The 22,728-nt window shown below is 56.6% G+C and overlaps 1 protein-coding gene across 4 annotated transcripts; it reads left to right on the top strand.

Annotated features, from left to right (window-relative positions):
• Positions 1-171: 171 nt before the first annotated feature.
• XPC (XPC complex subunit, DNA damage recognition and repair factor) lies at positions 172-21,921 on the top strand. 4 transcript variants are annotated; one of them, XM_040995266.1, is made up of 16 exons: positions 172-289; positions 2,651-2,852; positions 5,020-5,144; positions 6,682-6,805; positions 7,498-7,582; positions 8,201-8,358; positions 8,777-8,897; positions 9,913-10,002; positions 11,241-12,128; positions 13,459-13,619; positions 16,590-16,671; positions 18,742-18,876; positions 18,954-19,123; positions 19,479-19,572; positions 20,020-20,109; positions 21,014-21,921. In XM_040995266.1, the coding sequence occupies exons 1-16, from the start codon at positions 187-189 to the stop codon at positions 21,224-21,226; spliced, it is 2,841 nt and encodes a 946-aa protein (XP_040851200.1). In that variant the 5' UTR covers positions 172-186; the 3' UTR covers positions 21,227-21,921. The 4 variants fall into 4 exon arrangements, with proteins under 4 accessions (XP_040851200.1, XP_040851203.1, XP_040851202.1 ...); XM_040995269.1 differs by having other exon boundaries at positions 11,241-11,882; XM_040995268.1 differs by having other exon boundaries at positions 5,020-5,137; positions 6,786-6,805.
• The last annotated feature ends 807 nt before the right edge of the window (positions 21,922-22,728 follow it).

Consider the following 22,728-nt stretch of genomic DNA (forward strand, 5'->3'; position numbering starts at 1 on the left):
TCATGCAGTTTACCAAGCGGGGGGGGGGGTGTTGGGGCGGAACTCCGGGCGAGGGGGCGTGATCGGACCGCTGCGAGGGGCGTGGTCAGAGCTGCTGAAAGGAAGGCGTGACCCGGGCCGCGGCGAGGGGGCGTGGCCTGGCGCCGCTAGCTGCGTCACACAGCGAGGGAGTCTCGCCCTGGCAACATGGTGCGGAGGCGCGCTGCGCGTAGGGAGCCTCAGGTGCCCGAGGCCACGCGCGGCTCGAAGGCTAAGGGCAAGAGCGCGGCCCGGCGAGGGAAGCAGGAGGGTGAGCGCCGGTCCGCGCCCCGGGCTTCGCGGGAGCCGCTGCGTCCTCCTGCGGGAGGCCGGATGCTGGGGCGGGGAGGCCGCGCGCAGGGCTGAGGGGCGGAGGCCGACGCGCCCAGGCCTCCCCGGGGTCTCGGCGACGTTAGGGTGACCCCGTGGAGAGGCGGACGGTGCTGTGGATGCCCGGGTTCCCCCTCCCCGGAGCCTTTGTTCTCCACGGCAGGAACCCGACCTGGCCCGTGCGGCCGGCTCCATCCCTGTGCGCCCGGCTGCCCAGGGGATAAAGTCCAGCCCCCTGGCAGGTGGACGTGGCCTTGGTTTTGTTTCCCCACAGGACGGGCCGAGTGGGACGTTGGGTGCTGACGCCCAGGATAACAGCTTGTGCTAACCCCCTCCCACACTCCGACTTGCATCCCGCACGCCTTCCCCGCGGGAATAGCGGGAAGGCGGAGCCGCGCTCCTTATGGTCACCTGCGGACTCGTGCCTTCCCGTGTTTACCACCTCAGGTGTTTGCACACCCACTTGTCGTCGCTCAGCCTCGGGAGCCCCCTCTACCCTGTAGCAAGCGGTCACCGTCAGCCCCACAACCTCAGCTCCCCTCATCCCTCTGCGGTGTATCTCCATCCAGCAGCCCTGAGGGTCCTTGGGAAATCTGTTTGCTTCTAGTCTGTTTTTACATTTTTGTTTGAAAGACACATGTTGCATCTGCCGGTGCCTTTCCCAAATGCCCGCAGTAGCTGCAGCCAGCAGCCAGAGTGCAGGTCTCCCAGATGCGTGGTTTGAGCTGGCACCGGTGCCCTCCAGGGTGTCATTCAGGAGATGGGTGCTCCTGTTACAGGATGTTGTCCCAGTGCTCGAACTCCTGCCTGCAACAGGCACTGTAAACACTTGGCGTGCTCGGCGTGCGTGTTTTCCTTCGTCTTTTGGGATGACTGAATTACATTTTGTTATGTAACTGACATAATTAACCATTGTCCATGGTTGGCAGTGAAATTAATTTTTTTGGATATTATGAAGAATGATTTTTGGTTGTTTTTTCCTTGTAGCTTCTGTGTCTCCCTTCTTAGTGCAGAACAGCTGTGCCTTTTAAGCAGTTAGTTTAGCAGTAGTTCTGAAGGGAGTGTCCTGCCTGCATTTTACATTGTACAATGGAAGTATTTGGTATATTTGTGATGAGATACAGAAATCCTGAGTTTAAGCAGCCTCTGGCGTTGGCATCAAATTCGAAATAACGATTTGAAGTATTGAAATGTTTTGTTTTTAACAGAATATTTGCAGATGTTTCCGTGAAATGCTTAAAGCATGGGAATGTGTAAATACAGCTGGTCCTAGAGACAGTAGTGAAGCGGTGATTTCTGTAGTACTAAGACGCCTCTGGGTTGTGATGTTGAGTTAAATTTGATTTCATTTAGTGCGCATGGAGAGAGAGCTTGTTCCATCACACAAAGGTGTATTCTTGGGGGACACACACAGCTGTGCAGAGCCAAAAAGCCAGACGTATCAGGAGTGTAGTAATTAGATATTTGGGGTTAATACTGCAGCCATTTGGGGACTTCAATACAATAACAAGAGTATTTTTCTTTTCCCAAAATTAACTGGTGATGGAAAGGCACAGGAAATGTGTTTCAGGTTCAAGATTGTGTGTGTGAGTGTATTTGCAAAATAGGAAAATATCCTTTCCTGTTATTTATACATTATTAAAATCAGTGCAGATACTTGGTTAGGTATGAGTGCCATATTTTTAGACACCCAAATTTAACTGAAGCCAACAGGTTATGTATTTTTTTGACATTTCACTTTAACACACACAGAAATGGAGGAAAGAAAACAGTTTTTGACTGTTATGTAACTGCAGCCTGAAGTTTGCCTTGCTGGTTGGTGTGGCGTGGCGGGCAGTGGACTTAACAGAGAAGTGTAGTGGTTTGTGTGTGTGTGTGTGTGTGTGTGTGTGTGTGTGTGTGTGTGTGTTGATACAGTTGATCATGCCCTAATAGAAATAAAGTTGTGGCCACTTTGATTTGTTTATGAACTTGAAACATTTCACTGGAGAAGACTGCATTACCCTAAACAGTTACTTGTCTGGGCAAGTGTAACAAGGCAACATGCCTGAGCCCACATTCTCCACTTCCGATGAGCTGAAGTTTAAGATTTGGAGGTTAGGATATCACGGGGCCTTAGGAGAGGCAGGTTAGCCTACTGCCCAGGGAAGATGGCAGGTGGGGCGGGGCTGAGGGCTGGCCCTGGGCAGACTGGGCTAGTGAGCAGGTGGGAGAGCTGTGGTGTGCAGAGGGCCCTGCCGGCAGCCACGGGGCCTCTGCCTTCCCTGGCACCCCTCACCTTTTGCTGCCTGTGCTCGCCTAGATGACTTTGAAGACGAGGAACCAAAGCCCCCGAAGAGGAGTCTTCCCTCACCAGCTTCACAAGGAAACAGGAAGAGAGGCCGCAGTGGTGCCAGGGCCACAGCCGGCGGTCCAGCCAAGAAGAAGGCAGTGGCCACGGTGACTGTCAAGTCTGAACGCCTGCAGGCGGTCAAGGCCGAGCCCCTCAGTGACGATGACTTCAGGTGAGATGACGGGGAGAAATCTGAGTGTGGTGTTCTTAGTTGCTGCGGTTGGAGGGCGTGGGTACCAGGCACTCTGCTTGTCGCTGGGGTCCTGGGAAAGGCAAGGTTCTGGTAGAGCTTAGGTCAGTGGCAGCTGGCAGTGGGCACAGGGGATCAACCCATGGCCACACAGCCAGGCAGTGGCAAGCCCAGGAGCAGTGAGGCCCTGCACTGGTGCCTCATTGCTGGTAGTGCTACGCACGTGTGCCCACTGCCTGCAGGTGCACCTGTGCCGTCCCGGCCTCCTGTGCTGTTCAGGTGAGTGCCGCTCTTGTCTGCCTGTGTCGCCAGCACTTGCTGCACCCCTGAGGGGGCCCTTAGCTTGCCTTCCACTGACCTGAAGCCTACTGTGCTGTCGTCTTCATTGATTGCGCCTCCCGTCGCCCTGGTTTCTGGAAGCTGTGCAGCCAGTCCAGGCTTGCTGCCCCTCTAAGCTCTTGAGTGTGGGAACCGAGCCTGCTTCATCTGCATGCGCCTTGTGGTTCTGAAGGTTCGTGATGACATGCGGTGATAGGATTTTCCTTCATTATCTGAGGAAGTCGGGGGAGTTGGAGGAGAGGAAGAGCAGAGGGTGGCTGGAGTTTCCTTCCCCACGTCCGGTAGTCCCGGCACAGGAGAGCCGTCCAGTAGGGGACAGCCAGCATGGTTGCACAAAAAGTTGTCTCCATTGGCCTTTGTGAAGAGCCCTCCAAGCCCCCTGCTCCCTGGCTGCCTCCCCGTGTGGTCGGACTGAGCAGGCTGCTACTGAGGGGGCCCAGGGGTCCCTCTCCCCGAGACAGCGCCTGGTCAGATGGTCAGACCCTGTCACGAGGACACCGTTGCTGTGTTGTTCCAATGGGAAAGTTTGGCTGCTGTGTTACCAAGTGCGCATGGGCACAGTCTGGAAATACCTCGGTACACAGCTGAAGGAGCTGGGTGCCGGGTCTCCCACACGGTGGCAGGAAGCCGAGTTCCTGAGCCGTCACTGGATACCTCCTGGAGTTAGCAGGAAGAGGGGGCGCTGGACCAGGCTCTCCGTGTGGGGCACAGGCATCTTCACCACCAGCCCAAACACCTGCCTCAGGAATTGTCTGAAATCTATTGTACTTACGAACTGTTTTGTCTTTTTCTAAAAGATTTTAAAAGGGAAGGAAAAGAGGGAGAGAAGGAGAGATGTGGGGGAGAGAGAGAGAGATCTTCTGTTTATTGGTTCACTTCCCAACTGGCCCCCTCAGCCAGAGTGGGGCTGGTTTGAAGCTGGGAAGCCAGGAGCTTCTTCCTGGTCTGCGGTGTGGTTGCAGGTGCCTAAGGCCTTAGCCCATCCTCCGCTGTCCTCCTAGGCCATCAGTAAGGAGATGGACTGGAACTGGTCATGTGTGAGATGCCAGCACTGCAGGGTTAGCTTGCTGCATCACCACAATGGCTCAGACTCATGACTTTGGGATAATAATAATTTGATTTACTCGAAATGGCACTATCAGCTGTCCATGTGCTGGGGTCTGTGCCCAGTGCTAAGGGCTGTGCAGGGCCTGGAGGGCTGGGGAAGGGCTGCAGGTGGAGAATTAGCCTGCTCTGCCACCACACCAGTCCCAGTAGCCATTTGTTCTTCAGCTGCTGATTAACCTGCCAATCCTTAGTCTGGTTGGTAACTGGCTGTGTTTCCATTATGGTTGATGGCACACCGATGCACTGCCCCGTTTCACTCACCCTCAAGTTAAAATCCTGCCGGCTTCGGTCTCGGTACATTTCTTAGCAGTGTGTCTTCCGAGTTGTTCCGCAGTGCTCAGCAGTGGAGTCCCTCCTCTTCGCTCTGGCCTCGGAGTGCGCACACGTGCACCGGTGTCATGCCAGTTACTGCCATTACTGTTGGGGTGTCTTCTGTCCTCTGCCTCACTGTCTCTGCTCCCCAGCTCTGGGCCGTGGGTTAATAGTGTCCTGCCTGTGCTGACCATGTGTCTAGGGCTAGAGTGACAGCGCCAGCTCCCCGGTGTCTGGAGGCTGTGCCTGGGGGACGTGGAGCTCCGCTTGACAGTCCCCTTAAAGGCTTGCAGCAGGTTCTGGGCAAGTGGACGATTGTTGAGTGTTTAGCTGGGGTGTGCTGCTGAGGGGTCTGGGCCCCTTGGTCATCCTTCCTGTTGTCCTCATGCAGGGACTGTCCCAGCGACCCTGGGAAGGTACGTCGCCCGGGGAGAGGGGTTCCCTCCGGCAAAGGCAGTGACAAGGACGAGGACGAGGAGGAGGAGGAGAGTGAAGATGACTGGGAAGAGGTTGAAGGTAAAATGCTTTGCGGACTGGGCCTCCGCCTGGAGTCTTATCCCTGTTGCCATCTTGTTTTCTTGGCGGACTGAGAAGATGCAGGGTGAGGTGGCAGTCAGGACCCGAGCACCAAGCTGGGGACCGTGCATTGCAGTAGTGCAGGGAGAGAGCCACCTCTGTGCAAGAATGCAGGCTTCCACAGCAGCGAAGCTCCCGGCCGAGCCCAACCTTGCCACCTAGAGGGCTGTACCAGCACCCGCCACATGGTGGCAACCTCCTTTCAATGCCAGGTGTTTGCCCTGAGCAGCTACCAGCTGGGCCCCAAATGTTAGGCCTGGGGGTCGGCCCACTTCCTGCGGCACTGGCCACTTCCTGCTGCTACACCACAGTTTCATTGCACAGGTGTAGCTACATTGAGGGTTTCCTCTAAATACACTTTGTGAACCCAGAGAAAACAAGACAGACATAAATATCAAGAGTTTTATCACAGCTGTAAAGCATCCTTACTTGCTGTGGCCCTTCGGCGTCTGGTGTCCACTTGCAACAGGACTCCTGCCATCCTGGTTGCTTTTCAGGGCGCCACCTTCTTCCTAGCATCCCAGTCGCTGGTTCTGTAGAATGTCTTGTGTTCCGGTCTGGTACAGTCTCCAGCCTCGCTGTCGTTAGGCGTGTTTCAGTATCCCTCATGTTTCTTGCGGATGCTGAGTTAATGCTAGAGATGGGACAGGCTTGAGGCTGCAGCGGTGGGGAGGGCCGGGGGCGGGGGGTGGACTCCCTGTCAGGTGATGCTTTCCGTCTCCCGTTGCACTGGGGTGACAGGGGTCCCTGTCCTGGGGCTGCGGACTGAGTCCTTGTAACAGCACCTCGTTTGTTAGGGCAGACATTTATGTCTTCTGGCCGAGGTGTTTTGGTTGATCTTACACCTTCTCACTTCCAGACCCAAAAGCATTTTTTGCCCCTCACCCTCACCGCCCCCTGACACCTGGGTTCACTGTGGGAGAGACTGGTGTGCAGCAGCCAGGCTCTGGGCCTTAGGTGAGCGTGAGGCTCCCAGCCCAGAGCCTCAAAACTGCTTTTGCTACTGAAGTGCTGACTCCAGGGAGATCTAAGTCGGCAAGTCCATTTGCTTTTGGCTGGTGTTTACAAACAGACTGGGGGTAAAGAGGTGAAGAAGGGCTGTTCCTAGTCAGAGTTTCCTATGGCAAAAGGGGGACGCATGTGTCAGTCCTGACTGCAATACCAAGGACACTGTGTTTCCGCTGTGGTGGTGACAGGCCAGGAGGGCGTTCTCACTGGGCATCTGAACAGGAGTGGCCCTAAACTGCACCTGTGCCTCAGCCCTTTGCCAGCGGTGCTCTTCCTCCAGCTCCTGCCCTGGGACCTCAGTGTTCTCCAGAGCATCTTCTCTGGGGACTGTGCCATGTGTCAGGGGGTGTGCTCAGCACTGGGAGCGGCCTTGCACCCCTCCCCGCTCCCTTCCCAGCGGAGCTTTGGCTCAGCTCAGTGCAGTTGCTGCTGCTGGTAGAACTCATTAAGAACAACTTACCTTCCACAGAACTCTCCGAGCCTGTGCCGGGAGATGTGGGCGAGCAGCCTGCTGCCTCGCGGTCCCTTGTGCCTGCGGATGCGGTACAGATAGAGATCGAGACACCAGAGCAGGTGAAAATCCGAGAGAGAAGGTGAGCTCGGGGCCGCGCCTCACAGTGGGAGGAGCTGCCGCTTGCTGCCAGCTTTGGAGGCACACGGAGGGGACCCGGGCTCAGCCCCGAGGGCTCTGCAGCCTCCCAGCCCGAGGGCCGGAGTGTGAAACCTCTGCAGGCTGGGACTGGGAAGGAAGGTGGGCCCATGTTCAAGGGCTGCTTTGCCCGATGCTTACAGTGTTCCAGTGAGGGGCCAGAAGCTGCTAAGTTAAAAAACATCTGAAGTTGGCTGCTCACAAGCCCAGGGGCCATAGACTCAGTCCCTGTCAGCTGACTTGGCATCAGACTTTGGCCACAGGGCTGGACACAATGCCCACTGATGCAGGGACCCCGGCTTCCCCAGGTTCCATGCCCTGTGGCCCCTGCTGGCCTTGTTAGTGGGGTCAGTGCGTCCACTGTGGTGTGTTAGCATCTAGTAGGCAGGCATGGGAAGTCACTTGAAGCTCGTTTTCTGTAGATTGGTGAGATGCAGGCTCGGAAGATGATGTTCCGTGTGGCCTCCCAGAAGGAACATAAAGTTGTGGGTGCTTGCCTCGCGAATCCGTACCAGCAGGGAGTGAGCCCCAAGTTGTGGGTACTGGGCGGGAAGGCCGTCTGTGAGCAGAAACATTGGGCTATAGGGTCTGGCTTTGGTTTTCCACCTCATTCTGGGATTCTTTTTGCTCTTGCAGTGAGAAGATGAAAATGGAATTTGAGACTTATGTTCGGCGGGCATTGAAGCGTTTTCACAAGGAGGTCCAGGAGAACACACACAAGGTGGGGGCTGTGGGGTGTGGAGAGGACATAAACCCAGGCCCCTGGCCCTCCGCTGCTTGCTGGGTGACCTTGGCTAGTGACCTGGGCCATGCTTCCTCCCTTGAGGGGGCGGGGATTCAGTGGTGTGTCTTTTGGAGGGTGGTGTGAAGGTTGAGCAGGAACCACAGGTAAGGACCCATTAGCACAGCGCCTGGTGCACAGCCCTGAAAGCTGCTGCCTCCTGAACACAGCAGCGAGGGTTGGGTGCTGAGGGTGGGGTTTGCTGCCAGGGACCCTTCCACTGCCCCTGTGGGCACTTGGGCTTCTCAGCAGCCTGCTCTCTCTCCCCCAGACACTGCAGCATTTCATGCATAGGTCCTGTTGTGTTCATTTATTTATAAGAGAAAACCTCTTAGGAAGAGAATTTTGTAGTTTGAAGCTTCAGGATTTGATTATTTCTTTGAGGGAACGAGCATGGGGAGAGAAGAAGAGCATATGAAACCAGGCCTGAGAAATGACTCCTGCCATCATTTTTACTTCCTTGTCCTGGATATGGCAGTAATTATTTCCTGCCACAAAGTGTGACGGTGGTAGCAAGAGCCCCTGCTGGTTGTCCCCACCTTCCTTCCACCTTTGCAGGTTCACCTTCTGTGCCTGCTGGCAAATGGCTTCTACCGGAACAGGGTCTGCAGCCAGCCTGATCTGCACGCCATTGGCCTCTCCATCGTCCCTGCTCGCTTCACCAGAGTGCCCCCTGGAGACGTGGATATGTTGTACCTCTCCAACCTGGTGAAGTGGTGAGGCCCACCCACCCCATGGAGCTGGGACGAGGGGTCTCCTGGGGGCGGGTTCAGGTCCGTTCTGAAGCCCTTCCTTGTAGAGCTGTGTACGGGGCAGGGGTGTGGCACTAAGGTTGGAAGGACACTGGGTGTGATCCTGGCCCTGGAAGAGTTCCTAGGCCAGTGGGAGACAGACGTGTGTCTCAGGGCTCCCATCTGGCGGGAGGAGTACTCGGTGGGAAGAGTTCTGGGGACACTGTGGGTTGGCAGGCCCCGGAGGGCTCCCCGAAGAAGGTGACGCCGGAGTTGGTGGCCGTCAGTGAGATGGCCTGGGAGGAGGAGGGCAGAAGCAGGTGCGTCTTCAGTCTCCTCGGCTGTGAGCGAGCAGAGCACACGTCCCCTTCCTCCAGTCGCAGACGGCCTGGTTTCTCCCCAGGTTCGTGGGGACGTTTACCGTGAACACAGAGCTGTCAGCCAGTGAGCATGACGGCTTGCAGACCACGCTGGAGCGGAGATTCGCCATTTACTCGGCACGAGATGACGAGGAGCTGGTGCACGTAAGGGTTTCTGCAGGGGCACTGTGTGTTGGTGCTGCTGACCAGCGGTGCAGGCTATCCTGCGCCAGGGACCATTGCAGGGCTTCTGCTGGCCTTTGGCACTGCCCTCCTGGCTGCCTGCTGGCCTTTGGCACTGCCCTCCTGGCTGCCTGATAGCTGTGGAAGCTCAGTGTATTGGCTTGATCAGCACTGAAATTCAAATGGGGTCAGGTCAGGGTCACAGGTCTGACTCGTGCCTGTCACACTGTTTTGGTTACTGGGGCTTGGTGGTATGTTTTATAACAGAAAGTGTAAGTAACTTTGTTCATTCACAATGCCGCGTTGGTTACATGGTGTTCCCTGTCACTCCGTGTAACTTTGGTGGTCTGATTTTCCACTTCTATGTAAGAAGGCCATTGAAATGTTGCGAGGGATTGTGTTCTATCAGGAGCATGCTTCTGTTTGCTTTGTGGTTTCCTTCAGCTGTTGTCTGTTTCAGTGCCTGAGCCTTTTACTTCCTCAGTTGAATTTTTTTTCCTAAGTATTTTATTTATGATGATACTATAAGTGGAATTGTTTTCTTATGTCCTTTAAAATGTAGAGAGACAGTTTCTATGCGCATTCACTCCCCAGTGGCCGCAGTGACTGGGGGCTGGGACGTCAATCCAGGCCACACGTGCGTGGCAGGAACCCAGTCACCTACCCGGCACCTGCTGCTGCCCAGGGTCTGCCTTAGAGGGGCACAGGGTCTGCCTTGGTGGGGCCCAAGGTGCTGATGTGCTGCCACCCCTGTGTGTGGGAGACCTCAAATGAGTGCCCTTGTCCTCCGAGACAGTGAGCGTGTCACCACTGGTCTGCAGAAGTGAGCCTCTGTGGCAGCGTCTTCAATGGTGTCTTGGGTTCCAGCCACTGTGGGCCCTTTGCTCATTTCTGGCTTGCCCTGCTGTTAACAAGCAAGTGCCCCAAAACCACACCAAGTTTGTGAAGCCCCCACTTACTTCCCCAGCATGAATGGTGCCGTTCTCTTGTCTGGTAGATCTTCTTGCTGATTCTCCGGGCCCTGCAGCTCCTGACGCGACTGGTGCTGTCTCTCCAGCCAGTCCCCCTGAAGCCTTCAGGGGCCCAGGTGAGGTTCTCAGGCTGGCAGCGATGAGGCAGCTGCCTGGTCAGGGTGGGAGGAGTGAGGAGACACCACGTTGTGCAAAGCGGGACAGGCTGCTGTGACTCTGCGAGCTGGTGTTCATGCAGCCTGTTCCCTTCCAGCCACCTTGTGAGACTAGACGTGAGCGAGCCAAGTTAGCCTGCGTCTTGGGGGTGCAGAGCGGCCTCTGGAGGCTCCAGCTATATTTACATGAGTTTTGGGGGTGCAGAGTGACCCTGGAGGCTCCGGCTGGATGAACGCGAGTCTTGGGGGTGCAGAGCGGCCCCAGGAGGCTCCAGCTGGATGAACGCGAGTCTTGGGGGTGCAGAGCGGCCCCAGGAGGCTCCAGCTGGATGAACCTGAGTCTTGGGGTGCAGAGCGGCCCCAGGAGGCTCCAGCTGGATGAACCTGAGTCTTGGGGGTGCAGAGCGGCCCCAGGAGGCTCCGGCTGGGTGGTGCAGCAGCAGCCATGGGCAGAGCTCTGATGATGGGCACTGAGTTGGCCTTGGCTAAAGCCTGTCACTCCAGCATTGCTCCTAGTAGTGCTTTTTTGTTTTTTCTTATTTAAGCTTTTCTTTTGTTGATTGGAAAGTTACAGAGAAAGAGAAAGGCACATTGCAGGACTTGTATCAAAGTGGAGGAGCTGGGACTCGAACCAGTGCTCGTGTAGGATGCTAGCATTGCAGACTGTGGTTCAGTGTGCTGCGCCACAGTGTGAACTTGCATTCAGGTTATTTTTGTATTCTTAAAATTATAGCTGTGTGAAGGTCAGAAGTCTTGTTTGTAGAATGTTTATGTGCAAAGTGGTTACTAGGACTAAGGAAACTGAGATTTAAGGGCAAAATAATTTACGCAAATTAAAGAACCAGCAGTGACACACCTGGGATTTGCACCCAGCTTTGTTTCTTATTCTCTTGCTCTAGTCTCAGCCCTATAAAGTGAATATTTTCAAAAATAATTCAAAAAGTTCACGGGAAAGTAAAATTCAAAGGCAAATTTATTTTAGCTCTTTAAAGTTTTGAAACCCAGTGCAATTTTTTGTGACGTGCATGCTCCATGAGCTGTGCAGAGCCTGCCGGGACAGGCCGTATCAGGAGCTCCTGGGGTCAGGCGGGACTTTCCTGCGAGCCTGTGGGGGACCAGTGAGCACCACTGGGCGTCCTCCTGCTCCAGCCCAGGTCCTAACCCTCCTCAGTCACAGCAGGATGTCTTGCTTTGTCTAGGGAAGTAAATCTTCCAGGAAGAGGTCCACAGAAGGCCCTGGGGGAGCCACAGAAACTTCCAGCCCGACTCCAGAAACCAGCAGCCAGCTGAGGACCAACACAACAGCCGCAGCGGAGGAGGCCTCTTTGAAAGGCCCCAGCAAGCCTGGCACCAAAGGGAAGAGGGGCAAGGTGGCTGCAGGCCGCAGGAAGCGCCAGGAGACCTCCTCCAGTGAGGAGGAAGTGGGCAGCCAGGAGCAGCCAAAGCAGGGTGGCCGGAGGAAGCCACAGGGCCGGCGGAGGCGTGTGGCCTCGCGGGTGTCATATAAGGAGGACAGCGGAAGTGACGGGTCCAGCAGTGGCTCTGACTTTGAGCCCTCCAGTGGAGAAAGCCAGCAGCCCTCTGATGACAGTTCTGGACCTGGCCGCACAAGGTCGCGGAAGGCCCTGGCTCCTCAGAGAGCAAAGGCCAGACCCAAGCCTGGTGCCAGGACCCAAGGTGAAGGCCGCCGCAAGCACCCAGCCCTCCCAGGGGAATCGCCAAGCTCTTCAGGTGGCACTGGCAGCAGGAAGACATCCGGTGACACCAAGGGGAAGGAGAGAGGGCCATTAGCCGGTGTAGACCAGTGGCTGGAGGTGTTTTGTGAGCAGGAGGCCAAGTGGGTCTGTGTGGACTGTGTGCATGGGGTGGTGGGCCAGCCTCTGACCTGCTACAGGTTCGCCACCAAGCCCCTCAGCTATGTTGTGGGCATCGACAATGAGGGCTGGGCCCGGGATGTCACCCAGAGGTATGACCCGGCCTGGATGACAGCGACCCGCAAGTGTCGCGTGGATGCTGAATGGTGGGCTGAGACCTTGAGACCGTACCGGAGCCCGCTGCTGGAAAGGGAAAAGAAAGAAGACTCCGAGGTGAGGCCTTGGCTGCCAGGGGCTCAGAGGGATGAGTGGGTTATTAAGCGACTCCCATTTTCTAGCCCTGCCCTTTAGTACTTCAAAAAGTTTATGGAAAAATGGAATTAAAATGCAGATTTAGTTTTAATGCAAAGTTTTAAATCCACGCAAAATGTTTTCATAATTCACATTTTTCCATGAAATTTTTGTAACTATGTTTTCCACAAACTGTATTTATGAAGAACCCTATGTAGTCCCGGCAGCACATTGGGGACGTTCAGTGCGAGAGCTCACGTCGTTGTCACAGCTGGGTTTATCAAGGCCTTAGTTCAGCCAGCAGAAAGCTGCAGAGATGGGAGATTGACGAGATAGCCAATCCCAGGTATTGAAGCTTTGATATTTCTAGTTACTGTCTGCTGAGTTTAGAGGCTTAAAAATAATCCATCCAAGTCAAAACACACTGAGCCAGAGAAGGAGTAACGCCCATGCTGTGCCTCCTTCACTCGGCTAGGTGGTCCCTGGGGAGGAAGGGTCCTGGAGGGAGGGCCATGTTGAGAAGCAGGGGAAACAAGTTCCCTCAGCCATGTCTCCTTAGAATCTGCCCTGACCCTGGGCACAGGGACACAGCTGCTTGTGGGAAGGGGCAGCAGTGGCAGCTGGATGTGGGAGTATGCCCACGTTGGCCAGAGGCTGGTCTACAGTCACCCAGGGTGGGGACAGCGGGGCTGGGTCAGCCTCGGCATCGCAGTGCCCTCCTCTGTGTTAAGGGCTGCTGGGTGAGTAGGGGTGGTGCCGAGGCTGGGTCTCAGTGGAAGCAGGAGCTGTGGTGCGACCTCTGTGTCCTTGCCCATTCCCCATGGCCAGTGCTTACGGATCTGTCGGGAAAGCTTCGGAGTGCAGGTGCACAGGAAGCAGAGGCAGCACCCGCTAGGCTGGCTGCTGAGGAAGGAGTCCTTGGGCAAGTGCACGGAGGACCTGTCAGGTTCATTGGAGCGGCAGGTGCGGCTGCTCGTCCCTGGGCCAGGGGACTGGGTCTGTGAGGCCACGCGTGCAGCGCTGTTGCTCTGAGCTGCTGCCTGCTGCCTGCAGGGCTGTGTGCTGCTCTGCTTGAGGATCCTACAGAGCACTGCGTGCCCAGGCCACGAAGGTGCCCAGGGATGGCATTCAGAGGTGTCCCTCGGGTTGCTGTAGCCGCACAGCGACTTGGCGTGTCACAGCTCGGTACTGTGTGGTCAGTGCTACCAGCACAGCTCAGGAACCCTCGCACCATCGGCAGGCAGAGCAGGCTGAGGCACAACCTCATCCTGGCCGGGCTGGATCATGGCTCAGCAACGTTTGGCCTTTGCAGTTTCAGGCAAAGCACTTAGACCAACCTCTGCCCACTTCCATTGGCATCTACAAGAACCACCCTCTGTACGCCCTCAAGCGGCATCTCCTGAAGTTCCAGGCCATCTATCCCGAGTCAGCCGCCATCCTGGGCTACTGTCGGGGGGAAGCTGTGTACTCCAGGTGCGTGGGGCAGCAGCACGGCCCAGGGGCTGCTGGGCTGGGCTGCGGTGTGGACGTGCCATGTCACAGAGTTCCTGTGAGGAGCCAGTGTGTGCACATGTGTGCTGGTGTGTGTGCGCGCAGGGTGAGCAAGAGTTAACAGGAATGAAAGACAAGAGGAAAATGCTTCTGGGAAAATAAGGTAAAAAGCAAAACACAACAAATTTAAGATAGGATAGTAAAAAAAAACACCCCTTAAATCAAAGTTGAAAGTATGTTGAAAAAAGGAATAAAGGATTCGAACGTGCTGGTCACAGTGAGAGGGAGTCTCGATGGGTGCAGGTCCTAATCCATGAGAAGGTAGGGTGAGATGGTGCTGGTTGCACAGCGCGGGGTGTCTGCTCCGCTGTGCACGTGGCAGCCGTTAGATGGCGTGTGTTATGTCGCAGTGAGACCGCACCATCGGCCCAGGCTAGAATAATAAACAAATGTAGACTGCATTGGGTCAGAAAGATAAATGTGATGTTTAAGTGGGAAAACCAAAAAGAGGAGCCAGAATTTTGGAGAAATAGCAATAGGAAGCAAATAAATGTTTTTAAAGATCTTGAAATGCACGACTGATAAACAGGATATTCTTAAGAAAGTAGCAGAGGGTACAGAAAAATCACGGAGGTGGAGGGAAAGGGCCCTGGGGCAGTGGTCTGAGCCCCGCGTGTCAGCGCCTGTCCGCTCATGTCAGGCCGGCCCCACCTTGGGCAGTGCTTCCTGGTCCTCGGTCAGGGGCGCGGCTTGGCTGGTCTGGGGTTCCATGCCCTCAGCTGGGCACGCAGCGTAGTGGGGAAGAGGGAGCTGGCATGGTGGCCAGGTACCCTGTCAGTGAGGGAGGAAGCGTTCGAGATGGTTGTTGAGTACAGGCTGCCGACAGTTGAAGTGGTTGTCATTGAGTACAGCATACAGTTGCTTGCTGGAACTGTCTGGGACTGTCTGGGTGTTCTGTCCCTACCTGCTGAGCCCTGCTCGCGTGGTCGGCCCTGGGTGGTATTCACAGACCGCTGTGCTTGGCATCTTCCGCTCGGCGTTGTTCCCTCGGCTTCCTGCCGCGTGCCTTAGGGAGGCTGGGCTGTGAGCTCCCGACTTCTCCCTCGCTTGTCAGTGACCGTGGGAGCCTCCGGCTCCTGCAGCGGCTGCTGTGAGTGTGGATGTGCACATGGCTCTTTGCCAGCCTGCTTTCTGTTCTCTGGGGGCACTTCCGGAGAAGGGGAGTCAAAAGATCAAAGGGTGGGTCCTTGTGGGTGCCTTTATCTGGCAGCTCCCCCGTTTTGCATTCCCATGAACAACTCACAGCACTTAGATTTCTCTACACCCTCGCCAGCACTTGTCATTTCTTGCTTTTTGATAACAAGCACTCTAATGGGTGTGACATTGAGGGAGAGGACTGTGGCCACCCCACTGCTCTTTCCTGCCCTTTCTACCTGTCAGCTCTCACCCCCGCCTTCCCAGTTCCTTTTGGAAAATGCTGACTTGAGCAGTCAGAGGTGTTCACCTCCAGAGGGAGCACGAGATGGCGCTCTCGAGCTCAGCAGAGAAGCACAGTCAGAGGTGTTCACCTCCAGGGGGAGCACGAGATGGCGCTCTCGAGCTCAGCAGAGAAGCACAGTCAGAGGTGTTCACCTCCAGAGGGAGCACGAGATGGCGCTCTCGAGCTCAGTAGAGAAGCACAGCCCTGGCACTGTGGAAGGGTGGTGTGCTCCTTGCAGCCAGGCGAGACAGGCAGGGGGAAGGACAGCTCGTTCTCCCCTACAGAGATGAAGCTGCTGAGGCTCAGGGATGGACAAGCGTCGTGTCCAGGTCTCACAACCAGGAAGTAGCACAGATTGGCCTTGTGTCCATTGTACCGTACAGAAACTCAGCCCCCCTGCCTGGTGTGTGCACCAGGAGGAGAGTTGGAGTGTCTGCCTGTGGGCAGCATGTCAGGATGCAGGCTGAAGGAGAGATGGGCACGTCCTGCTGCAGAAGGCTTAGCCAGGAAAGGAGCTGGCCGGAGAGCAGGACTGTGGGATAAACACTCAGTCTGGATCTTTGCCACAATCGCAGGCCGCCATGACTTCCTGACCTGCTTCCCGTGTGCAGGTCTGAATTCCATGATGGTGTATTAGCTTATTACACTTCGTTTCTGCAGAGCCTCACTTGGGGTTCGCTACCCTTGCTCTAGACACTCTTCCCTCCGTTGCCCCAGTTCAGGGTGATAGCAGCCAGACTCTAAGCAGGTGCTGCTTTGCTCGCTGGACCATAAGGGGTTATACCTGCACACCTCAAACAGAGTGGTGCAGGCATTGCCCTCAAGGACAAGCCATCTGCCAGCCAGAGGCAGCTCCTCGGAGACCCTTGGCAGGCAGAGGCTGGGGACAGAATCGCAAGGCTGGCAGTCTTCCTTTTCCTGTAGTTGTGGGGCTCTGGGTTCTGTGGGGAGGCCTGGGTTCCACAGGGGGCTCTGGTTTCTGCAGGGGGGCCTGGATTCCACAGGGTTCCTGGGTTCTTTGGGGAGAAGGGGTCCTAGGTTCCGCAGGGGCCCTGGGTTGGTTCCGCAGGGGCCCTGGGTTGGTTCCGCAGGGGGCCTGGGTTGGTTCTGCAGGGGGCCTGGGTTGGTTCCGCAGGGGCCCTGGGTTGGTTCCGCAGGGGGCCTGGGTTGGTTCCGCAGGGGGCCTGGGTTGGTTCCGCAGGGGGCCTGGGTTGGTTCTGCAGGGGGCTGGGTTCGTTCCGCCTGGGCCCTGTGTTGGTTCTGCAGGGGCCCTGTGTTGGTTCTGCAGGGGCCCTGGGTTGGTTCTGCAGGGGGCCCTGAGTTGGTTCCACAGGGGGACCCTGTGTTGGTTCCGCAGGGGGCCTGGGTTGGTTCTGCAGGGGGCCTGGGTTGGTTCCGCAGGGGCCCTGGGTTGGTTCTGCAGGGGGCTGTGTGAGAACTGCACCCTCCTCTCCCCGCCTTGTCGCCCGTAGGGATTGTGTACATACCCTGCACTCGAGGGACACGTGGCTGAAGCAGGCGAGAGTGGTGAGGCTTGGAGAAGTTCCCTACAAGGTAATGGAGCTGGGGTCTGATCTTGGGGCTCCCCAGAGCATGCCCTGTACGGGAGTTGGGAAACGCCTCACTGCTCTGGCCTGAGCAGGGTTGGAGGAGGAGGCAGGCATTTAAATGGTTTCTCATTAAGGAAGAATTAATTAATAAGCATGTCTGAAACACACAAGAAAGTCTTGGGCTGCTGTGTGAGCTGGGAGGCTACAGGCTGGAACTGGCAGAGGGTTCTAAGTGGCCAAGGCCCTGCTGTGTAACGGAGATGGCCACCCCTCAGGCTTTGCTCCACCTGACTGCGCGGCACCGGCCGTGTCGGAGCTGTCCGGCTCGGTGGCAGTGGGGACTGGCACTAGGATGTGCTGAGAAGATGTGTCCCGTTCCAGTGTCTAATAACATCTCTTACTCCTCTAAAACCAGCAAAGGCCATTTGTTCCAGGGGTGCAGTTCCTTGGGGTCTCCACATACTCCATCAGAATGTCTTCTCCCCAGGCCATACCTTTGTCTCGGTTCATGTCAGAGTAAGAAAATTCCAGCACTCCTCCAGTGTTTTGGCCACAGAGCCGCGGGAGCCGAACAGTCTTGTATTTCTCACCTTTCCCACTGTGCGGCGCTGAGTGCGTTTCTGAGTGAGGACCCTTCCTGCCCAGTGGCCCCATTTTTTTCTGCAGAGGAACCACAGGGCCAGTAGCTCTGCCCTTGGCCTGTCTGGGCTGGTGCCTGGCAAGAATCCATGCCCCGGGTTCTGTGCCAGTGGTTCTGCAGCCAAGCCTCGATGCCCTGTTCGGGTGGGGTCAGCTGTGGATGCCGAGGTGGACACGGCAGCGGCAGGCCCCGCCCAGGCAGCTGTTTGCCCACAAGTGCATTTCAGGTTGTCAGTATTGACCTCAGCCAGTTCTAGAAGAATTGCAAACTCCCCTCAGGTGCATCACTTGTTCTGATGGCTGCTAACCTATCTCTTCCCTCAGCCTCTTCTGCTTGGGTGTTAGCATTCCCGATGGAGCAGGCCTGGGGTCCACTACTTGTCACCTGCAGTCCAGGGCCCACCCCCAGCCACGAGGCTGCTTCCAGGCCCCAACACAGGTCTGCTTTGCCCCAGGCCTGTCCTGGCCCACTCTGTTGTGCACCCTCAGAGCCTCAACCTGATGTTCGGAGTGGGCTTTGTTCCCCCTCTGTTCTGATCTCTCATCCTGCTCCTTGTGGCCATGTCTGTTCTGGCCCTTGTCTGTCCCCGGGACTCAGCGTTGGGTCTGCTCTGTGAGTGACACTCATGGCACTTACGTGAGCAATTGCTCAGTGACCGGCTTCCTCAGGCAGGGACTGTCGGAACCCAGCACCCCGGCTGGACACAACCCCTTTTCCAAAGGGGCTTGCCAACCTGTGCCCTGGAGAGAATGTGTATGCCCAGGCCCAGATGCCAGTCGGCAGCCTGTGCTTGTGCCACTCGTCCAGTGTGTGTGTGCAGCCATTTCGTCACTAGTGCTGTGCGCCGCCGCCTGCACTGAGCTGCCCAGGGAGAGCTCAGCCTGAGCTGGGCTGTGGGGGAGTGTGCTGCGAGCTGCCCATGCCCCTGGTATGCATGAGGTGCACAGGTGTTGGAGACAGACAGCTACGTCGGAATATGATTCGGCACTTTTTTTTTTTTTTTTGCCAAGGGTCATCTGGCTATTCCTAGGGCCATTTGTGGGCCAAAGTTCCCAACTTAAAAATTATCTTAGCAGGGCCAGGCTAAGTGTTGCCACCCGTGGCCTGCCTTTTGTGTGTCCTCCCAGAGTGTAGGACAGGAGAGTGTGGGTACTCTGCGGGCAGGGTGGCTGCAGGGGTCCTCTACCCCTCAGGACTCCCCACCTGCTGCGTGGTGATGACACTGGGCCTCACTTCCATTGGTTAGTTGCTAACACCTGCCACAGCTGTGTGCCCTGTAGATGGTGGCTGGCAGCACAGCTGTAAACGAGGTGAAAAAGCACAGCCAGCTTGTGATTGGCTGTGGGTGCGGGCTGGGTCAGAAGCAGCACCTGGTGTGGAGTCAGCACTCCAGGACGGCCAGCCTCTTGTGACAGGGCTGTCCCCTCCTGGTAGATGGTGAAAGGCTTTTCCAACCGAGCCCGCAAAGCCCGGCTTGCCGAGCCCCAGCTGCATAACCAAAACGACCTGGGCCTGTTTGGCCGCTGGCAAACCGAGGAATACCAACCCCCGGTGGCCGTGGACGGGAAGGTAAGGGCAGCCGTGAGGGGTAAGGGCTGGGCTGCTTGGGTTTCCCCCACCTGAGTCATGGTGTGGCCCCTCCCCAGGTACCCCGGAATGAGTTCGGAAACGTGTACCTCTTCCTGCCCAGCATGATGCCCATCGGCTGTGTCCACCTGAACCTGCCCAATCTGCACCGTGTGGCCCGTAAACTCGACATCGACTGTGTCCCGGCTGTTACAGGCTTTGATTTCCACGGAGGCTATTGTCATCCTGTGTGCGTGAGGGACCTCCCCTGGGGGCTGCAGGAGGGATGGGGGTGAGGCTCCTGGGGACTGAGTCTGCCTTCAGAGAGGTTGTGCTGTATTTGTGAAGTCAGCCCTAACACTTACCTGCAGCACCATGAAATGGCCTCCAGAGGCTGCAATACATCACTTCCTGAACGGTCACAGCCTCCTGGCCCCAGCAGCTGCCTGGCCACCAAACTCTGAAGGGCAGGTGCTGCCAGGGGAGGGGAGCAGGCCCTTCAAGTTGGGGCTCCCATTTTCCCCAGGGAGGCCACTTTCACAGAGTGTGGGAGGAGAGGCCCAGCTTGGCCAGCTCAAGGGAGGCCATGTGTGGTATCCCTGCAGCACTGATGGTTACATAGTCTGCGAGGAGTTCAAGGACGTGCTGCTGGCTGCCTGGGAGAATGAGCAGGCGCTCATTGAGAAGAAGGACAAAGAGGTGAGTCTGCGGGTGGGGCGCAGAAAGCTGGCAGCAGCCCATGGCTGCAGAGGGTCTCCCCCAGCTCAGCTGCTGTGCACCCTGCACGGAAGGGGCACACCCTTGTGCCCAACAGCCTTTCTGGCCCCCACAGACCGCAGGGAAGGGACTCTGGGTACAAGCAACTGCCTGCCTGCAGAAGCTCCCCCTGTGTACTTGACCCTGGCTGGAAAGGCGTTGCCTGAGGTCAGGGACCTGTATGGCCTCTTCCGCTGCAGGTGATAGTCAGGCATCTGCAAGAGAGCTGGCAGCTGTCAGGGTCCCCCTTTCTGAGTCAGACCGGTGTTTGAGAATCAGGCATGGTGTGATGGGGCAGTGGTGTCACTTGTCCCACCTGACCCACCTGTCTGTATCTGCCTTCCTGTTTCCCTTGAAATGGTCTGTGTTTCCCACGCCCTCCCGCTGCAGAAAAAGGAGAAGCGTGCTCTGGGGAACTGGAAGCTGCTGACCAAGGGACTGCTCATCAGGGAGCGGCTACGGCTGCGCTATGGTGCCAAGGTGAGTGAGCCCTTGGCGCAGGCCGCCAGCCTGGTGTCGGTCTCCTGGAGCTTCATCTCTTGAGATGCTCTGCCAGCGCATGTGGCCACAGCTTTGAAAAGATGCCAGTGCTGGGACCCTGCCTCTGTTTTCCTGGAGTTGACTATAGCTATCTTCTCTGGTCCTCAGCCCTGCCCCAACCCACCCTTCACTTCCCCGTTGAGCAAAAGTGCCTGCTATGAATCTGGTGTCAGCTGAACACCCCAGAGGGAGGCCCTGGCCACCTGGGTTCTCAGGGTCCACAGCACCCTCAGCCTCAGGGTGCTTGCTCAGTACAGCTCTTGTGGCCACGCACTATGCCTGGCTGGGCCATGGACCCAGGTGTGCAGGCAGACCCCGAGGCAGTGAGGTGGTGCAGGCAGTGTCGTGTCAGACAGCAAAGATGTGCTCTGGGATGCTGTCACACCACAAACAGCACCTGTGCCTTGGAAAGGTGCTTCTTTCCTGCTCCTCCTGGGTGCCTCCTGGGAGCTCCTCTGCCTGACTTCATGTCCACACTGGCTTCTTGCCACCCACATGCTGTCCCCATGTCCAGCCAAACCTTCCTCAGGCTCCCCCACCCCCCTGCCTTCTGGGGTGCTGCCAGGGATGCTTTGGGAGTTGAACTAGCACAGTCTGGTACAGAAGTGAGGGGACAGCACACAGCTGTGGTTAGTTACCCCATGGGTGTTCAAGTGCTGGGCTCTCGAGTGTGGGAGTGCGCCTCAGGCTGTAATGTCTCACACAGCACCCCTCTCCATCCGGTCATGGCCAAGGGCAGGCGTGAGCTGGGCAGGTGGTTGGCAGCCTTCTTGCCTCTGGGTGGAAGTCTGTGGTCCATGACCACCAACCAGGGCCTGCACCCTTCTGCTGTTCCTTGCTCCAGAGCGAGGTGGTGGCTCCCCACTCAGATGCCAGAGGTGGCCTTTCGTCTGATGAAGAGGAGGGGACCAGTGCTCAGGCAGAAGCGGCCAGGATCCTGGCTGCGTCCTGGCCTCAGAACCGAGCAGCTGAAGAAGAGCAGAAGCCCCAGGGCGCCAAGAGCAGAAGGGGCCGGAAAGCAGCGGCTTCCCACCTGTTTCCCTTTGAGAAGCCCTGAGATGAGGGCCACCTCATCGTCACGCTGCCACTGCAGGTCCTGTGCCTGCCCTAGGAACGCCCAGGCCTTGGTGGAGGGGTCCTCTTTTGAAAAGGCAGGGAGAAACTGGGCCCTGCAGCCAGGGGCCAGGGCCCAGGAAGCTGGGTGGAGGTCACGCTGTGCATCTGGCTGGGCCTTAGCCCTCTTTGCGGTCACCCACGGTCTAGCTTCCAAGCTATTGGCTGTTCGGGCACACTTGGAGCTGTGGCTACTTCCCAGCGGGCACTGTCCTGCTCCCAGGCCTTGTTCTCCCAACTTGGGGAGTGTGGTTGGCTTTTTTGTAGGGCTTCCGGAAAGGCTCAGAGGGTGGTGCCCCAGGAACACAGCGCTCCTTTCTCCGCGTTGTTCTGGTCAGATACCTGTGTGCTTGCTGCTGCTGCTGACCTGGGGCCCCTCTGCCACAGGAATCCGCATTCCTGATGCCACTAGTGCTGCCTTTTTGCAGGGAGAGAGTGATTGAGGAGTGCAGGCCACCCTGTGGGTGGCACTGCTGGGATCTGCTGTCTGCAGAGCCAAAATTAGGAGTGAGATCAGTGTTAAAGTACATTCTCATTCAATGCTGGATAAACTGACAGAGCTTTACACACCATAGATACTCAGGAAAGAACTTTTATAACATTTTGGAAAAAAAAAAATAAAGCATTTATCTAAAAGGACTTGGCTTTGTGGAGTTTTTTCTTTCAGATGTTCCATCAGCTAAGACCATCTGGATGATGGTGATGGTAGCATGCTGAGGCTGCTTGGCAGGTGGATTTCAGTGGAACTCGGGCATTATGAACCTCTGAAGGAAGCTGTGAAAACAGTCAGATTATCCAACAGAGTACTTGGAGTGACTCATACAGGGCGAGAGCCTGGCATGTCTGTGTTGGTTGAGAAACAGCTGAGGTTGCTATGGAAACTGCAGCCACTTCCTGCCCTAGCTCAGTAACCCCCCTTCCAGGTGAGCAAGCTGTTTCCTGGGGTTTGGACACTTGAGAACTTGAGAGTCAGGGACAAGAGGCATCGTGAAGTGAGAGCAGGCGTCAGGCCTCTCACAGAGTGTCTCCTGCAGCTCCCTGTGGGTCAGGAAATGGGCGCCGCGACCTTTCACTTGCCCAGCGTCACGCAGCTGGTCAGTGGCAGCTCTGGGCCTGGGGACTGGGCTCCCTGTGCCAGCCAGACTCGTGACGCCTCTCACACTCTGCTGCGTCATGCTCCTGCCCCTCGCACCGCTTCTGGCACATTCTGAAGATGAGTGAAGAATGAGTCATTCACTCAAGCCAGAACAGAATAGGCTTTATTAAGTGCTGGGGTACTGAGTCGCTGTCTGCAAAGGGAGCGACAACATGTTGTTAACCACCGGGCATCTTAGAACCCAGTTTTTAACACCGTGGCTGAATTCTTGTAGAGGCTCAGGAAAAAATTCCCATACAAAACACCAAGACCAAAGTGGTTACAAGGTCCTGTACCAAAAGATGCTTAGA

The sequence above is a fragment of the Ochotona curzoniae genome, unplaced genomic scaffold (assembly GCF_017591425.1).
Source record: "Ochotona curzoniae isolate NIBS_2020 unplaced genomic scaffold, NIBS_Ocur_1.0 contig_908, whole genome shotgun sequence".
In the NCBI taxonomy this organism is placed as follows: domain Eukaryota; kingdom Metazoa; phylum Chordata; class Mammalia; order Lagomorpha; family Ochotonidae; genus Ochotona; species Ochotona curzoniae.

Bases quoted from the DNA above. Each gene is read 5' to 3' on its own strand.
- XPC (XM_040995266.1), top strand. From the start codon at position 187: ATGGTGCGGAGGCGCGCTGCGCGTAGGGAGCCTCAGGTGCCCGAGGCC. The intron at 2,853-5,019 runs GTGAGATGACGG...GTCCTCATGCAG, and splicing joins CTCAGTGACGATGACTTCAG to GGACTGTCCCAGCGACCCTG. The intron at 19,573-20,019 runs GTGAGTCTGCGG...CTCCCGCTGCAG, and splicing joins TTGAGAAGAAGGACAAAGAG to AAAAAGGAGAAGCGTGCTCT.